Here is a 16,748-nt window from a genome sequence, read left to right as displayed (position 1 = left end):
ATCTGATCCATGAATATAAAAACCTATTTTGTGGGTCCCGACCATCAGGCATTACAATAATATGACACCTAATAAATGGGGTTCAACTAAATCATTGAGTCCATTGTCTTGTGGTTCCAAAGAAGAAGGTCAGAAACGTTTCTTACTGTGTCTTTCCAGCTTACCAGCAAAAAGAAAGGATTGTTAAATAGGATGAATAAAGTAAGCCAAAACAGGAAGAATTCTAAGAAGAATTAACAGTGAAAGTCTTTTTTCATAATTGTTGTCATAAAACTTTGACACTTAATAACAAAGCATGACCCATCTGGGAGGTGGCCACTGAAGTCTTTCTTCTCCATGGTGTGACTGCTCAGACACCTCGCTTGTGTGCATGAAAGGCTGAGCGTGCTGGGTGGGTACCTGGAAACAGGTCTGGGCCCAGGACAGAAGGCAGTTGCTCCTGGCTCAGGACAGGCCACTCACAAAAACAGCAAGCCGACAGAGCCCAGATGCCTTGGAAGACCAGAGAAACTGCCCTGGCCACCTCCTCAGGGAGAAAACGGCAGGAGCCAAGGGTTATGGCTGAGCCCTCAGGCCAGCCCAGGCCCGGGCCCATCACTAAGTGGAAAGCCCTTTACGTGCTTTGTTTTTATGACCTTTACTTCTACACACACACGCAAACACCGTTCCAAAGGTATCTCTCAAAGTGGGGGATGTGGGGCGTACGCCTTCCCAGGAATACAGCGGGATCCCTTGTTTCAAAGAACCATATGACCTGTCTTGTGGATGACGTTGTCACCAATCCGGAGTGCAAGGGCAGGCCCGTGGAGAGGTCCAGGGATAGAAGTTATTCAGTAGAGCTCCACAGAACAGAGGTGAGACTGTCATTTGAAGTTGGGTTGTCAGATTTTGCTAGGCATGATGGCAGATTTTTGTTACAGTTAAAGGACGAGACCAGCTGAGGGCCAGGTCCTCCCTGGGGGGATCTGTCAGGGACATAGGCAAAGAGGAGCCAATCTTCAGAAGGGGGAATTGACCCCTTGAAATTCAGAATCTGTCCTGTGTTAACACATGTCTGGTTAATACCGGTGCAATAGATTTGATTGCAAAGCAAAAATGGAAGAAGCCTGGGCTAGGGGCTGTGTTTTATATTTAAAGAAATTTACATTAGGAGCTACAGTGAGCAACAGCACAACTTCAGCCTAATTTCCCTTTTTTTTTTTTTTTAAGATTTATTTTTTCATGCATACGAGAACCGGGGTACAGGCCAGATGTGCGGGAGTGTGAGAGGATTCACCAGAGACAGAGTGGGGAACAGAACAGGCAGACTGACGAAATACACTGCTGAGGGGAGCAGTGGGCAAGACAGGAGAGGTCTGCTGCACCATGTGGGTATCTCACCAGACGGCTGGGATTGAACCCGCGCTGCAGAGGCTGCTTCACAGTGCTGCGCTCAACCGCCTGCGCCACAAGGGGAGGTCCCCTAATTTCCTTTTGTTTTTTTTTTGTTTGTTTTGTTTTGTTTTTTAAAGATTGATTTATTTATACAAGCACTGGGTACAGTCAGAAGTGCGGGGAGTGAGAGAATTCACCAGAGCCAGAGCGGGGAACAGAACAGGCAGACCGACGAAGTACACTGCTGAGGGGAGCAGCGGGTGTGGCAGGAGAGGTCTGCGCGCCGTGTGGGACCCTCGCCGGTGGCCGGGGATCAAACCTGCGCTGCAGAGGCTGCAGGCAGCTTTGCAGCCCAGCCCTCAACCACTGCGCCACCCGGGAGGCCCTAATTTCCTTTTGTTTTAATGAAAAAGTACTGTCAGTCTCATTGAAAGGATTCCATAGTACCCAAGGTAACTTGTTCATACTTTTTCAGGGCTTGATGTCTTCCAGGCTGAGACATCCTCAGGCTGCTTGACAGGGAGGTCTCACTGGGGCCAGAGAAAAAGATAATAGGTTTGGCTGTGGAAGGGTATAGTATGAGCAGATGGAATTATTTTGATCCCTTTTAATCACATTCTGATTAGTGAACATTTTCAAGTCCTTTGCTTTTGCTTCTGGCTAAATAATGGAGGGCTGGCTTCCCAGAGCCCGTGTTTGATATCGCCTAGCCCCTGTGCTTGGAGGCCTCAGCTTCCCCTGGTCTGCGTGCTACTTGGTGCGAGGGGATGCTGCCACCAGTTCCCCACCCCCAGAGTCTCAGGGAGGAGTGTGTCTGTTCACACGAACAGGGCTAAGCAGCTGAACTTTAATGGACCCGTCACTGGCTGTTGGCCGGGTGAGTGTGGGGTAGGAGGCCCTGCATCCTGAGCTGAGTGTCTGAGGCTTCGGGTATAAGTTGATGGGCCTTCTCTAGTATGATTGTTTCATTATTTGGAAAATAAAGAATTGACTCTTTTGTGACCTTGACCTCACTTAAAAGGTTATTGGGGTTTTCCTCGTTTTCCCAGGTGAAAACAAATCACCCCCTCGCCCATGTGGCTTGAATCACTCAGACTCTCTCAGTCGAAGCGACCGGATTGACGCCATCACGCCCACGTTGGGGAGCAGCAACAACCAGCTGAACTCTTCATTCCTTCAAGTCTACATTCCTGATTACTCAGTCCGAGCCCTTTCTGATCTGCAGTTTGTGAAGGTAAGAGAGCGAGCCTGGGGGCTGGGCCTGGCTGCAGGTGTCAGCACCCACAGCAGCTTCCTGCCCAGCCTGCCCTTTGGGATGGCCCTGCCTCCAGCTGCGGTGCCCAAGGCTCAGGCTGGGAAATCACTTATCTCCTTGCATCTGTCAAGTGAGCCACCAAATCAGATGCAGTGGCTTTGCAGGAAACAGCAGGAGACGCTGAGAGAGAGAGTTAGACCCTTTTCAGTCACGACTCCAGTGGTTGGTTGGCTGAGGCTGGAGATGCGGAACCTTCCGCTTACCTTCTGTCCTGAAGCAGGGGTCTTCTCTTAGTCTGAAATAAAGACATCTTTTGGAGAATGAGCTGAGCCAGCTTTCCCTGATGGAAGCCTATCTCCCTGTGAAATTTGGAAATGGCTCCGATCAGTAATCTGACTTCTTATTCACCAGTCAGCCTGAACTTTTAAAAGTGGCTCAGTTTGTACTCAAGGATGCTTTTGTCCTAAGGAAACTACTGGGGCCTTTCTGGGGCTTTAATGTGTAATACAATGTTGAGACAAGAGAACCTGAAAATAAGTATTATCTTGGTTTGTTTTCTGTGCCATCTTCTGGCCCCAGATCTCAAGACAGCAATACCAAAATGCCTTGATGGCATCCCGGATGGACAAAACCCCTCAGTCTTCAGACAGTGAAAACACTAAAATTGAATTGACTCTTACGGAGCTGCACGACGGGTTGCCAGACGAGACGGCCAACCTGCTCACTGAACAGAACTGTGTGGCGCACAGCAAGGCCAACCACAGCCTGCACAGCGAGGGCGCCATCTAGGGGCGCCCCCCCGCCCCCGCACTGGCCAGGCCCGGGCAGCCATGGGGCCGTCCGCCCCGAATCCCAATAGTGTGAGCTTGTGTCCCATGCTGCATCGCGCAACATCCTGAGACCAAAGACTTTGTCCCCTTCCTGGAAGAAGCAGAGGAGGCGCGTGAGGGGAGGTGTGGAAACTAGAGACGTGAAAGCGACAGCTCGGTGCGGCATTCGAGATTTTGGAGATGAACTTCCACCCAAATAGAATCATGTTTATTTTTTCAGCTGTAACTTTTATCATTATTCACTCTCCTCTTTCCTCGATTTGCATGAAGTTGAACATTGTTGCGACTTATTATTTTTATCAAGAGATCATGTTTTTTAAGTGTCTTTTGCAGAGTTCTAAGTTGTTCTGTCTGAACTCTGATGTGACCCCATCTCGGATGGACCGGCTTCTCCAGGGGCCTGCCTTGGCCCTCCAGGGAGGGGCACCCTTCCCGGGTCCCCAGGGGTGTCACTGTGGAACTTGAAGGATGAATGAAGAAAACTGTCGGTGCAGACCTGCTGAGTCTGTCCTCACTGTGGGTGGAGCCTCCGTAGCCGGCAGCCACCTCTGAGCTCAGTGTTGTTTTAAGAAGTTAATGTTTAACTGTACCCCTTTCCCTCCGAAAGGTTTCTATGCTTGGAAATGTGATTTAGCTCCCGCTCTAAGGAATTTTTATCACCAAAACGAATGTTAATGAATTTTAAACCCATGGTTTATCATTGGCAAGAGGCAAGGTGACTTCATCCCGACATCCCTGCAGCCTGGGATCTCCAGTGCAGCCAGGCCTCGGCCCCCACCTGCGCCCCAGCTTACAGACACCATCACCCACCTCCCTGTCCTTGCTCTTGTTGACCCAGGATGCTGCTACACAGATGCCAAATGGAAATCTTCCACAGGGCTTCTGAGCAAACGTGGAGCTCAGGCTCCTCCCCTCCCTGCCGGAATGTATGGCATGGGCAGAAAAGAAGTTGGACCTTCCAGCTGCGCTCTGTGCTCCGTGCCGAGAAGGCGTTTCTAGACCCGTGTGTTTTGAGGAGGGAGTTCTGGGGACCCCCAGTCCCTGCCCCTCCTTCCAGGGAACCAAGAGTCCCTCTTCCCCTCTGTCCCTGGGGCCCAGCCGTGGCTGTGTCCCCACCCGAGGACCTCCGTGCCTCCCGCCTCAGATGTGGCCCGCACGAGTGGCTGCCTGCACAGCCAGGGTCAGTTCGGCCTCAAACAGGGATTCAGAAACCAAATGTGTGTTGTGGCCATTCCATGCGTGCGTCTGTCTTTCTTTAATACCAAATTCACCATGTGTAGTGAACTTAGTGTCAGGAGGTATATCTGGAGTTCTGAACTTTTAACCACCGTGTCTGTGTTTTAAGTGTTCAGCCCCGGGCGTGTGTACATTTTGTTGGTAACATTCATACACTGAAACGAGTTTTCACTGACCGTAGTTTCCATATAGAATTGTCAGCCCCGCTGCCTCCAGCCACTAGCCAAGAAGATAATATTTTCACCAAGGGTCTCACTGAACCACCCCTTCTCAAGGTAGGCTGGCTTGTGCAGGGGAGGGAGCGAGGTGGGAGACAACCAGCCGCGTGATGGGCTGCCCTGTGGGGAGCAGTCTGGTGGCTCGGGTGTCCTCTGCGCACTTGCTGTAGCTTTTTTTCTGTGGTGTCAGTCTTGGGGCGTCTTCCTCAGAAGGGGCAGTGTCCCTTGGTGAGGGAGGTATTGGCTTCACCTGGAAGAGGCACAGGGACAGCCTCCTAAGCAGTGGGTGCCCTGTGATAGGGGTGCCCCTTCAGGGAGCACAGTGGTCTGCTGTTGGCACCTACCCTGCCACCAGACTTGACTTTGGTAGGACCCAGCATAGGTATCCCCTTTTATAAACTAATCTTAGTAAACGTGTTTGTTTCTTAAGCTGTATCTAGTTAAGTATATCCCGGTGTGATGCAGTAACTAGGATGAACTCTAAGAAATGAGGGTTCCCTATTAATGAAGTGAAAGCTGGGCTTTGGTGGATGAGCGGGGGGAGCTTCTCCCCCAAGCCATGCCACACGCTTGGTCCAGACAGCAGTTGCCTCCCCTGTGGTCTGGAGGAGCGAGGCCTGCCAACCTGGGGTTCCTCTGACCTTCAGCATCTCCACCACATCAGGGTCTCCTGGCCTGTCCCTCTTGGGGTGCCATGCTCCTGGAAGGAGCCTTTGAAATCAGCGTGACGTGTTGAGTTTTTTCAGAACCCCGCTGTTCCCTTTTGAATCCTAAAGCTCTGTAAGGCTCTAGGGAGTGAAGAGAGGATTCCAGTTTCCACCTCCTTGACTTGAAGGAGAGACAGATTACTCGTCGGTATTCTTGCCTGCGCGTGGTGGCCTTTGGAAAAATCCTCTCTCCAGTGGGACTCCCAGAGGACCAAAATTTTAGCCCCCCAAGTTTTAGTTATTTTCTTTGACTAGTACACTATTTTATAACAACAGGGAATCCAAAATAATTCCAGCCCGCTCCCTGAAGTAATGAAGGATAACATTTGGCTATAGTTACGTCTGCTCTGGGGAGAGCGCAGCACCTTTCAAGCAACACTCAATGTTTGAGTGACCAGATTCCTTTTCTCTTCTGGAAACTGACCTCGGGCTGTTGAAGGCGAAAACACTGGCTTATTGCTTTGCTGAGGCAGCAGAATGACTTGGGCCTGGAAGTTCGGTGCCATTCGTGTCTGTGAAGGGAACAGGAGTCAGGCAGAGAAAGCCCATCAGGTCGCTGAGAAGACGATGTGCAGTGGCCAGTCCTTAGCACCCCAGCGGGTGCTCCTCTCCCAGGGCTGCTGGCTGTGTAAGTGTGGAGGGCAGTGGTTGCAGGCTTGTGTTCTGATGGCTCCCGCACCGCCAGACCCAGGACCTAACCCTCCTCTGCAGGGGCCTGTGCCCAGCTCCGGGTAATGGGACAGGACCTCCTCCCAGCTCCTTCCTCAGCTTCCCCCCTGTGGGGACCCTGGGAACTGGATTCTTGGTAATCAGATGCTCCCAGGACAGTCTTTCTCTTTATGAATCATAGGTTCGGTTTGGTTTTTCCCCTACTGCCTTGGAAGTTCTCTCCCTTTGTTTCTCTCTACTCTGTATTCAGCAGGCGAGTCCAAGTTCATTCTAGGAAAACAGAACCTTAAGATTTGTGCACGGATACTGGGATGCTCATCTACTAGCTTAAGTCTTGGTTCTCAAAAAAATGAAACATGAAAGGGCATCCCCTGCTGCCCGCCCTCGTCCTCCATTCCTGAAGAGCGCTCAGCGCCCGCGGACAGGGTGGGCTCTCCCAAGCGGAGGACCTTGATGCATCTTGCCACTTTCTAATGGTTTGTTTTTTAAGGAATTTCTGTGCAAACACTGAATGCAGAACTTCACACTAATATGGGACATTAACTGTGAATCTATTTCCCGTGCTATGCCCTATACCGTAGGACTAAAGGAGCAGCTTCTCCAAGTCTAGGAAAATAGAATTGCATTTTCCCCAGGACACGAAGCAACAGGAACTTGGGCTAAGCGTGGACCATTAACTCTTTCTCTCACATGCTCTCCAGGTTGCGGATACCTGAGCAGGCTCTGGTTGTGTCATGGCTAGGGCAAATCCGGGATCTGTGGCCATTTTCACCTTTCCTGGGCCAAGGAGACCAAGATTCCACCAGTGCTCCCCAGGGGCAGTCACAGGGACAGGACTGATGGGGCTGGCACAGAGAGGTGTTTACCTTGTTCCACCAGAGGCTGCCAGGGCGGGTTGGCTTGGGAGCATATCCCATGACCGAGACTTCCTGGTGGCTTGGGCAGCAGGGACAGCTCCTCAGCCTTGATCACAGAGGGAGGTTTTCCTTGCAGGGGGCTGAGAATCCAAGGCTGAGCTGGCTATTTAGGGTGCAGAGGTTTCTGAGGCATCTGTTTGCTTTCTTCCTGAAGACACAGGCGGCTCTCCTGAGTCAGGTTTACTTCCGTTCTGGACTCTGGGCTCATTACTGGTGCTTCTGTCCAGCAAGGGTGCCTGGGTATGTTGTAGGATAACCCAGAATTAGAAGGGATTTAGAGACTTGAATGTGAAAGTGATTTGGAGATTCAGAAACCTTTCCGATGTAAATTTTATCAGTGAACAACGTACTCAGTGGAATTTTATACCTCAGGGCCATTTGGGGATCCTGTTTTTCTTATTTCTTTTGTATTCAAGTGGGCTGATAGGAGAGCTGAGTTCAGAGAATTCTGAGATTCATTTGCCTCCATTTGAATGGTGCTTGTTCATACGACCATCCCTCAAGGTGACAGTGGCCCTTCTCCTCCAGCGCTTGCAGGGATGCTTCCTGCAATGGACGCTTACTTGCTGATTTTCCTTCTGCCCTGTCTGAAGATTCCAGAGCCCTTGGTCAGCCCTAAAGAGAGGAGGAGATGGAGGTTCACAGCAATTGCAGAGCTTGGAGGAGTTTCCTCCTCCGTTTGGGCTGGGGCCCTCCTCTGCTACTTAGAGCTTTGTGGTTGGCTTGGCTCACGTCAACTCCAACTATGCTAGAGCCACTGACATTTCAGTAGAATTGTCTTAAACATCTTTTGGTAGGAAATACCAGGCTGCACTTGAAGCAACATGAAAAGTTTCTGCTAGCGAGAAAGTTCCAGGAGTTGGTGCGTCAAGGTTTATATGTACACAGATCCAACAGGTGCCATCGGGCTTGAATGAGTGCACGTTTTCAAGTTTTGACACCTGTAGTGACCACAAACATTAAATGGTGGGATGTCTTCCCTTCCTTGGAAAGGTATCTTCTGGCACTGCTCCCATCTGACCAATATGGATTCACCAGAAAGTGTTTTCTTGGGGGCCACATTCCTCTTCAGATTCACCCTGGAGAGGACTGTCCTCTACAGGGACCTGGTCAGGCTTGAGTGTGTGCAGTTTCTGTTGGGGCCCAAACCCTTTGGGTATAAACAGTTGGTCTCAGGCTTCCAGAATAGGAGGAAGTGGGAAAGAGTAAGGCCCCAGGACTCTCCAGAGAGCCCTAGCCTCGCTTGACTTGTTAGGTCCAGCATTTGAAGTCTACTCCGAAGGTGGAACACATCAGTCCCAATGGACTTGTTTCTTGAGTCATTTAAACCCACAGATGTATGTGCTTTATTTTATATTATTTATTATGTACATATGCCTCTACTGTTAGTACACTGACCGTGATGAGATCTGTTCTGGAGCCCTTCACCCATGGAGTCCAGGGTTCTACTGACCCTTTAGGCGAGGGGGCTGCAGTTTTGTTTTCATTTTAAACAGGTTGCTGCACTTAATGTAGACTCACGCACCCCTGGCTCCTTTTCTTGGGTCCGCCTCTATTCCTGATGACGAGAGTTTGGGATGAGGAAGAAAGCAAGATCCCCTCCCTTGTGGCACAGCCTCTCAGGTACCTTTGTGACACACGTTAGAGGTGGTTTCCTGGTGACCGGGTCTACTTTCCACAGAGGGGTGCAGCGTAACTGTGGGACCAGAGCCTTCCCTCTTCACTCCCACCCTCCTGAGTCAGGTCGGGTGCCTGGTCCCACCACGGCGCTCGCCTCCACTTCCCACCTTGGATTTTAGAATCCGTCTTTGGACCCTGGAAGCTGCCTGCCCACCTGGGCTTCTAATATGCCTTTCCTTGGTGTTGAGGCCCAGTGCCAACATTGTCTTGGTCCTCAAGTAAGACTGTTTTGTGTCTGATTCCCATCCTCTTAGCCTTTACTCACTGTATCATAGTGTACATTTCATGCCTTTTAGCAGCGACTTTTTCCGAGCACAGCGTTCAGAGCTGTGTGCATAAACCTAAATAAGCACAAGTGACATGTATAGGTTTCATGAGCTGATTGTCATAATGAATGCATTTTATAATTCAAATGATGTTGTAGATTTACAATCTCTCCTATTTATTTTGTACCAATTTATTTGTAAATTTTGTGATTGTTTAAAAAGGTTTTTGTTTCTATTATTCTATTTAGATAAATGATTTTCTGTTCACCCTGCTAGCGGATGTGTGTTCCCTCTTTCCCCTTTTCATCTATGCAGCACCAACCTCGGTTCCCTGCCCGACTGCATGGCTTCCCTGGTGGAAAGCTGGGCTTGGTGGTTGGCATGGAAACACAGCAAGGCATTTTCTTTGGATAGGTGCATCATCACAAAGACCTGTGTGTGTGTTAAGACTGCTACAGCAGCGTCTCCAGCTTAGAAGCTAGTACAGCCTACGGGGATGGTGCGCGTTCTCCTGCACAAGGACGCCCAGTCACACTAATCACACGCAGTTCGACTAGGCAAATGTCTAAGCTGGTTTTTTCCAGGCAAGACCAAATGCTTCATTCTAGTCTCTCAATTGGCTCTATAGGTCCTCCTCTGCTATACAAAACCTAGGAGAAAGGCTGGCAAAGGCACAGATGGCTCACTCCCAAGTTAAACAGATGGCAGGAGTAGGTAAGGGCATGTTCAGATGCTCATCAGGATTCAGTAGACATCCCACATCGCCTGTAATCTAGTGTGTGCGACCTGCACTGGACTCCCCCACCTCCCGTCATTTCTTCCGTTCTGTTTCACCCTCCTCTGTGTGACCAGACCCTAAAGATCTTCTGGTCAAGGTTCAGGCCCCTCTGTGACCCGCTCCTAGACCCTGTCTTCTTGGACTCTCTTCCCTCGACTCCCAGAGAGAAGTGCGCTCTGAGAGGTGAACCTCTTGATGACTGGGTCCTTCGCCCCCACCGTATTAACAAGGATGTTTGCAGTTTATTTTACTTACACTTGTCCGGAGACATTTCAGTGAAGAACTTACGACGAGACTGGCTTTGACAACACCTGACCTAAGTGCTATCCCCAGTTTCCTGCGAGCAGAACGAGGTACTTGCGCCACCTTCTCGGGAGCCTGCGTGCTCACCTTCCTGATGACCGTGACGTGCAGTTAGCGCCGGCAGGGCTGGGACGGCATGAATCAGAACTCGTGCCTGTCCTCTCCCCACTGCTGCTTTATTGTTTCTTTTGCTTTATTGGTTCTTCTGCTCTGTCTAGGTTAATTCCTGAGGTCAAATCAGGAAATTCCCCAAAGAACGTAGAGGTAATTTTTCCTACTATGAAACAGAGATGTGCCTCGGTTTCCGCACCTGCCTCCATGGGGTGCACATGTACTAGTTCATTTCTAAGCTTTATCATGAAATGCTCTGGGGTTTGTTTCCTATAGCAAATTGTGCCCCCAGTGCCTCTCCCCAACTTAGCACTTCTGAGGACACGGTGATAAGAGGGTCTGGTAGAGAAAATGGTACCAATCAGATGATCTTTTCATAGCCTGACTGCTGAAAACGTGTTTTATACTTTTGAAGGTAATGTAATTTAAGAGATGATTCCTTACTAAGCCAAGAAGTAATTATATTAGATGGCTAATAGACTCTTTTACTTTCTTTTGTATAGTTTCGTTTTCCCCCCAAGGTCCTCAATCCATGCTCTTTCAAAAAGTTCCAAAACAAAGTTCTCTGGACATTCTGGTAGCATGCCAACACCCCTGGTGGAGAATTATAAGGCCTGAGGATGCAAAGGGGAATCAGCTGCCAAAATTTTGTCAAAGTGCTTTTCCTGGTAGGGGGGAGAGAGAGAGAGAGAGAGAGAGAGAGAGAGAGTGTTTGTGTGTGTGTGTGTGTGTATATATATATATATATATATTATATATAGTGATGAAGTGCTTAAATGGTATGCCACCACAGCAGCAGTTTTTAGTTTGAGTCGCTTCCCTGCTACAATTCTGTTGCATCATTGACATGAGGGCAGTGGGTCCAAAAATGAAGTTATTTCAAATCATCCGCTCTCTGGTGAGAACCCTTTTTCAAAAAAACCTGGATATTTAATAGGTATTTTTAAGTGTTGAGAAGGAAGGTTTGTTTGGCAAATCCCCTTTGCAAGTGTCTTAGCCGCTTGTGGGGCGTGGAAGGACTACTGCTGTCTTTCATGGGAAGAATGCCTGCTCACTCAGCTGCTCAGGCTCAAGGTTTATCTCAGCTCAGATTTTTTTGTATCAAGCATATAGCCCTGGGCAGACGGGAAGAGCAATGCATTGGGGACACATTTGTACTTCATCTAATTACCTAATTCACCTTTATTCTAGACATAAAATAAAACAAAGGTATCTTATTTTGTGGAGAAACAAAGACTAGTTTAAAAATTGGTCATCTTGTTTTAAATTGTAAAATATGTTCCTTTAAATATAGATCACTTTGCAATAACAAGCTTGAGATGAGGCTTGTTCTGTGTCCAGTCGGGAGTACTTCTTGTGTTAAAGTGCCAGAGAGATATATTTTATTCTTGAAATTACACCTTTTTGGAACAGGTCTGACTGTTGTGGCCTTAGGATGAAAACCCTGCATTTGAGAATGGGGGAAAAGGTTGAGATTGCCAGGTTCATAGAAAACTTGCCTTTCATTCTGTAAGCAAACGCACTCTCCTAGATGACTTGCTCTGCTATACCTCTGTGACCCAGCAGTGGTGGGAACAGTGTGAAATGCTGTTTTATTGCTAGTGTCGGTGTAGGTTAGGATGATGTAGGTTACTGGAAGTTGCCTGCCTCTGGTTCCTAACTGCTGTGTGTGTTCATTCTCCCTGCTTTGGAAGCAGGGTACCATTGTTCTCCTATTTTAAGGCTGCTTGAGTAGCTTCCATAATAGATGGCGTTCTCAGTCTCCCAAAGCTATGCATTATTTGACATTGTTCCATTTGAGAAAAAATTTAAGCGCTAGTCACCAAGAAAGAATGTCATGAGAAACCTAAGTATTGAGACATAAAGTACTAAATCAAGAGAGGAATTGGACCATTAACTGTATGGCAATAGTTGGATCATAGTTACTATTTTTCCCATCATCAAAGAAAGGTTAAATAGTTTCCATAACATGGAATGTGGACAAGTCGCCTACCCTTAATGCAGACTTAAATATGCAGTTGTTTGTCTCAGGCTATTTGTGGAGGATAAACAGAGTATTTTTAAATACTCTGGCAGTCCTGGAAAAATTGTAGAACTTTAAAAGTTGTTGACAAGATTTCTTAAACAAATAAATCTGATTTAGAAATATCTAAACACGGCCAAAGTACTTTTAAATCTGACATGTAGCTTAAAGTGCTTTTTAAAGTGGCTTCTTAAAACAATACTAACATAACTAAAGGATTTGTAACTTCAAATTATTTACTCTAGTTCCATTAAGAACCACTTTGCCTAAAAGCATCTTAGAAGAGGGTATGGAAGAACATGCTTTTAGGTCTCAGCAGAGCTATGCTTATGGTAGGAGAAAACCTAAGGTTTAGACAGAACACTGAACTTTCTGAGCTTTACACAACTTTTTTGAAATATGTTAACACCTAGGCATTAACAACCCTCGCTGTAGAGATGAACATATGGGCTGAGTTCTCTGGCAGTGAGAAGTCAGCAGAGCTGAGGTCTGCTGGATGTGCCAGGATATCTGTTAACCAAAACATGCCATTAAGTTAGGAGTCAAGTCTAGCACTGAAGAAGTGGCATCTAGTACTTTACAAAGCCCCTAAATAAGCAGTGTTTTCCCAATATTGAGGAAAGATTCTGACAAGTCTGGTCTTACCGTCCAAAATATATACATTTCCATTCAGCTTCCTTAACAACAGAAACTCACGTATTTTACAACTCCCATTACAGCTGCCCTGAGTGCCTGCGTATGGCCCACCTCTCCCACCCCAGTACACTGATATACAAAGAAACACTGCTGTGGGTCTCAGGCCTCTCACGGAATCCTAGCTCTTTAAAATGTTTTGGCGGTCCTGAAGAGTTACGCCCAGCAGTGGAATTTATGCTTTTAACTTCTCAATCTTTGGACCTACTTACACACAAAAAGTGTGATAAATTAAAGCAAAGTGATGTTGGTCCTTGCTCTGAAATGGAAAAGAGGAAATGTACTATTAATGAGTAGCTATGTCATTTAGAAACTTTACCTTGAGAAAAGTTAAGACCATGTCAAACTTGGCAACATCTCCATCTTGAGTGAGAATAATCACTGGGTTGGCAATATAACTCAAATTTAAGATAGGGAGAACATCTAATAGTAATAGCATTTCTAACATACTTTTAAAGCAGAATATTCCCAACAGATACCCATTAGAATGTGTTTTTTGACATGACTTAATGTAAAGCACTAAGTTTGATTGTGTTCTCTACTTACAAAATGATTTTTTACCCCATGGTCCTTTACAAACGTTCCATAAAAAATTTTGTTAAAAACTTAACCATTATCTTTAAAAGAATGTCAGTCTGTGAAACTTAAACCTACTGAACAGTCAAGTCACTCCAGTTCAGTTATGCTATAGGAAGAGGTCAAAGTCAGTATTAGAAATATTATACTTTATTGAATTCTAGAGCAACTAATCTACCCTCCCATGTTAACCAGTGACAAGAAATATATCAAGGTTAAACTAAGAGTGTATACCACTGTTAAAAATGTAACAACTTTCACTATACTTAAGAGGCTGTTATAATACCCTAAAGTGTATAGTAATGATACATTCTTGTTCAAAACAAGAAGTGATTTCACTTGGGATTCTGAAGTGAATCTATTCACACTGATTGTGCCCTCTGCTAGTAAGGTTCTGGCTTACTGAGCCCGCTTCCCAGCCTCCAGTGCTTGGCTTTGTAATGCGGCTACACACGCTGGAGGACAGAGCAGACTGGTGTTGGGTAGGAATAACCGTACTATGTAAACCACACTCATGAATTTTACTCACTGTAAAATACGGAGGTTCCTCGTCTTCAGGGGGCTTTGTCCTTTTTCAGCTAAATTCTCTCTACAGATTAATCTCAGCTAATAAGAAAATTTTTGGATAACTAGCATTTTTGCTATTAAAAATATATAGAATTGGATGTGAAGACTTTTCTAAAAATGAAACTGCTGCAGTCTAGTTCAGTCCTAACGCAAGTAGAGAACACTTCTGCAAAGTCACTGACAGACGGTGACCTGACCACAGTCACTGAGGACACTTAAAGGCTTATGAAAGGAACCCTGACTTTAACAGAGACTACATTTGATCATGGAAACTATTTCTCCACTGATACACAATACTACGTTATACACTGAAAAAAAAAAAAAAAAAAAAAAAAACAGATGTTGGAGGAAGAGCACAATTTCTAACATAACATTTTGGAATCTCCTCCTCCCTGCTCCACGCTGATACCTTTAGTGTATACTGATGATGAAACAAGACAAAGAAACAGTGTCACAAGCCACAGTGGAGCCATCTGCATGCAATTCAGCCTGACTTTTTACCCCTTCTTCCAACAGACTCCATTACAATTTGAACCATCTGCAAAGCGTGCAGACACATAAAACTAAGTATCTCCCTATAAGAATATTTAGCCTTCAGAAACTTTCCAGGTGTACCTTTGATGGAGCTCCCTTCCCCCCCAACTAAAACCCAAACAGGGACATCCTTTGTTCCTGAGGGTCCTGCCAGAACTTATTTAATGAGTGCTCAGAGTTTTGGTTTTCCTTCTTATTCTTCTTCCTCCTCTTCCTCTTCATCGTCATCTTCGTCGTGGCAGTGTGTAATTTCCTGGGGTGCCAGTGGGAAGAGGTTAGGAGGTTTAATCTCACTAATTGACCGTGTCAACTGGTGCCGCTTATAGTCGGTATCTTTGAAATCCACTGAGGTGCGGTTCCGAGTGGCAAGAGGGGACTCCATCTCATTGATATCTACATGTGTGTGTTCCACTGTTGATTCATGAGGCATCTAGAACAAAGCGAGAGGTTCAGAAAGCAGGTAAAGAAAAAAAGCTTTTCCCCAAATCCCGACACCTCTGGTGGCCATGCGAAGTATGTCTATAATTGACCAGAAGCCAAGCCAATTTAGATGGTAAAGTACCTTCTTAGATCTACCGAAAAGCTGCCTGTCCTTTCTTCAACCCTCAAAATTACTCCCAAATTTTTTGCTATAGTCTGAAACTGGACCAAATGGGAGGAGATTCTTATTTACTGTTCATAGCAAATCAGTCCTAGAATATAGGCATATAAAAACTTGCAAACAGTACTTACAAGAGTAAAGTCTGTCATTCAAACACAACTTTTAGATTGTAAAATTATACTCTGTAACATTCTCTTTTGCTCATATTGCCTCAAAGACCTCTTTTTGTGCAACCAAGCAACCTAGAGGTTTTGCACATTAGAAAGGCTCTAAACTCTCCGGTGCCATTCCACAAAGCTGGGAGCAAATCTCAGTGGTTAGAATGTAACTTAATTATAAAGATAGCTCATGGTTGTATTAACTCACCAATACATGAGCAGCTCTGAAGAGGTAGCTGAATGGGTAATACAGCAGGTTGATGAAAGATGCTGCATAGAGATCAGCGTAACGCATCACTTGACTGGCAAAGAGGGTCTGCCGAGAACCACTGCGAAACAGGCTTCCCATCATCCCATAGCACATGTCCATATCATGAGTTACTTTCTAAAACAAGATTTGAAACTCAGCTCATTCAGAAATATAAAAATCACTTAAACTTCATTTTCCAAGTTTTCTATCATATCTTGTTGGTATACCTTAATACGTCTCTGGATAGAGCTAATGTCTGGGCGCTCATTACTGCTGCTGTCAAGGTGTCTGCAAATGAAAAAAAAAAAAGTCCAGTGAAAAATCTCTAGCAAGGACATCTCATAGAAAGAGGAGAAATTTTTAGAATTAGGAAACTTACTTGTACAATTCGGCCAAAAAAATATCCAAGCTTTGAAGTTCTTCAAAAAGCGCTGGTTAAGATTTGGAAGGAAAAGGCAAATGTTACAAATATAATTACCCAGTTTTTAAACTAAAACCATCTTCTCCCACTTCAGGAGAACCCACTGGTGCATAGCAGGCCATTTTAAACTATGTCAAAATTTATAAAATGAGAGTCATGGCTCCTTACAACTTTTGTCAGTCCAGACGTGTAGCTCCTGTGCAAGTTCGGGTATCACCAAGAAAGTTCGCCACCCTTGTCGTTTCTTTGATTTTAAAATGTCCCCAAAAATGTGATCTCCAATATATAAAATGTCCTTGCCCTTGGCTCCCAACAGATCACAGATTGTGTCAGACGAACCTGAAACAATGGAATGAGCAATGTTAAAGGACAAAAATATCTCCATAGTAAAAGCTAGCATTCCAAGTACCACAACCATTAAATTCTATTAACTCATTTTATTATAATTGCATGAGAAACAGACTAGGAAAAGGGCCTGCCTTTCTTAAAAAATGTCCCTTTTCATCATTTCGTAAATTGCTTCTAAGACAAGGCCTTCAGTTCCTCTGTGCTGATCAGAGTGCTTGATCACTAAATTCAAG

General features: G+C 46.0%; 2 protein-coding genes across 8 annotated transcripts in view; one reads left to right on the top strand and one right to left on the bottom strand.

The window, feature by feature from the left end:
- Positions 1–16,748, top strand: part of CNNM2 (cyclin and CBS domain divalent metal cation transport mediator 2) — a 145,111-nt gene that overhangs the window by 125,309 nt on the left and 3,054 nt on the right. For 2 of the 5 annotated variants that reach the window (XM_054690157.1, XM_054690158.1), the window contains 2 exons: positions 2,424–2,608; positions 3,209–4,675. The exons of the other annotated variants lie outside the window; for them this stretch is intronic. In XM_054690157.1, the coding sequence (XP_054546132.1) occupies positions 2,424–2,608; positions 3,209–3,418 (395 nt within the window). In that variant the 3' untranslated portion in view covers positions 3,419–4,675. Of the gene's footprint in view, positions 1–2,423; positions 2,609–3,208; positions 4,676–16,748 lie in introns of those variants that run through there. 5 annotated transcript variants of the gene reach the window in all.
- The window catches only part of NT5C2 (5'-nucleotidase, cytosolic II), a 64,678-nt gene continuing 61,067 nt past the window's right edge, over positions 13,138–16,748 (bottom strand). For 2 of the 3 annotated variants that reach the window (XM_037495665.2, XM_037495667.2), the window contains 5 exons: positions 16,336–16,506; positions 16,126–16,177; positions 15,974–16,034; positions 15,705–15,881; positions 13,138–15,167 (listed from right to left, as the gene is read on the bottom strand). In XM_037495665.2, coding sequence (XP_037351562.1) covers positions 14,931–15,167; positions 15,705–15,881; positions 15,974–16,034; positions 16,126–16,177; positions 16,336–16,506 — 698 coding nt within the window. In that variant the 3' untranslated portion in view covers positions 13,138–14,930. The remainder of the gene's footprint in view (positions 15,168–15,704; positions 15,882–15,973; positions 16,035–16,125; positions 16,178–16,335; positions 16,507–16,748) is intronic. The other variant, XM_037495666.2, reaches the window with a different exon arrangement.

Source organism: Talpa occidentalis, unplaced genomic scaffold (assembly GCF_014898055.3).
Source record: "Talpa occidentalis isolate TD23 unplaced genomic scaffold, MPIMG_talOcc4v2.1 talOcc4.8, whole genome shotgun sequence".
Lineage (NCBI taxonomy): Eukaryota > Metazoa > Chordata > Mammalia > Eulipotyphla > Talpidae > Talpa > Talpa occidentalis.
The sequence above is the reverse complement of the archived record's forward strand: the minus strand, read 5'-3'. Positions and strand labels throughout refer to the sequence as shown.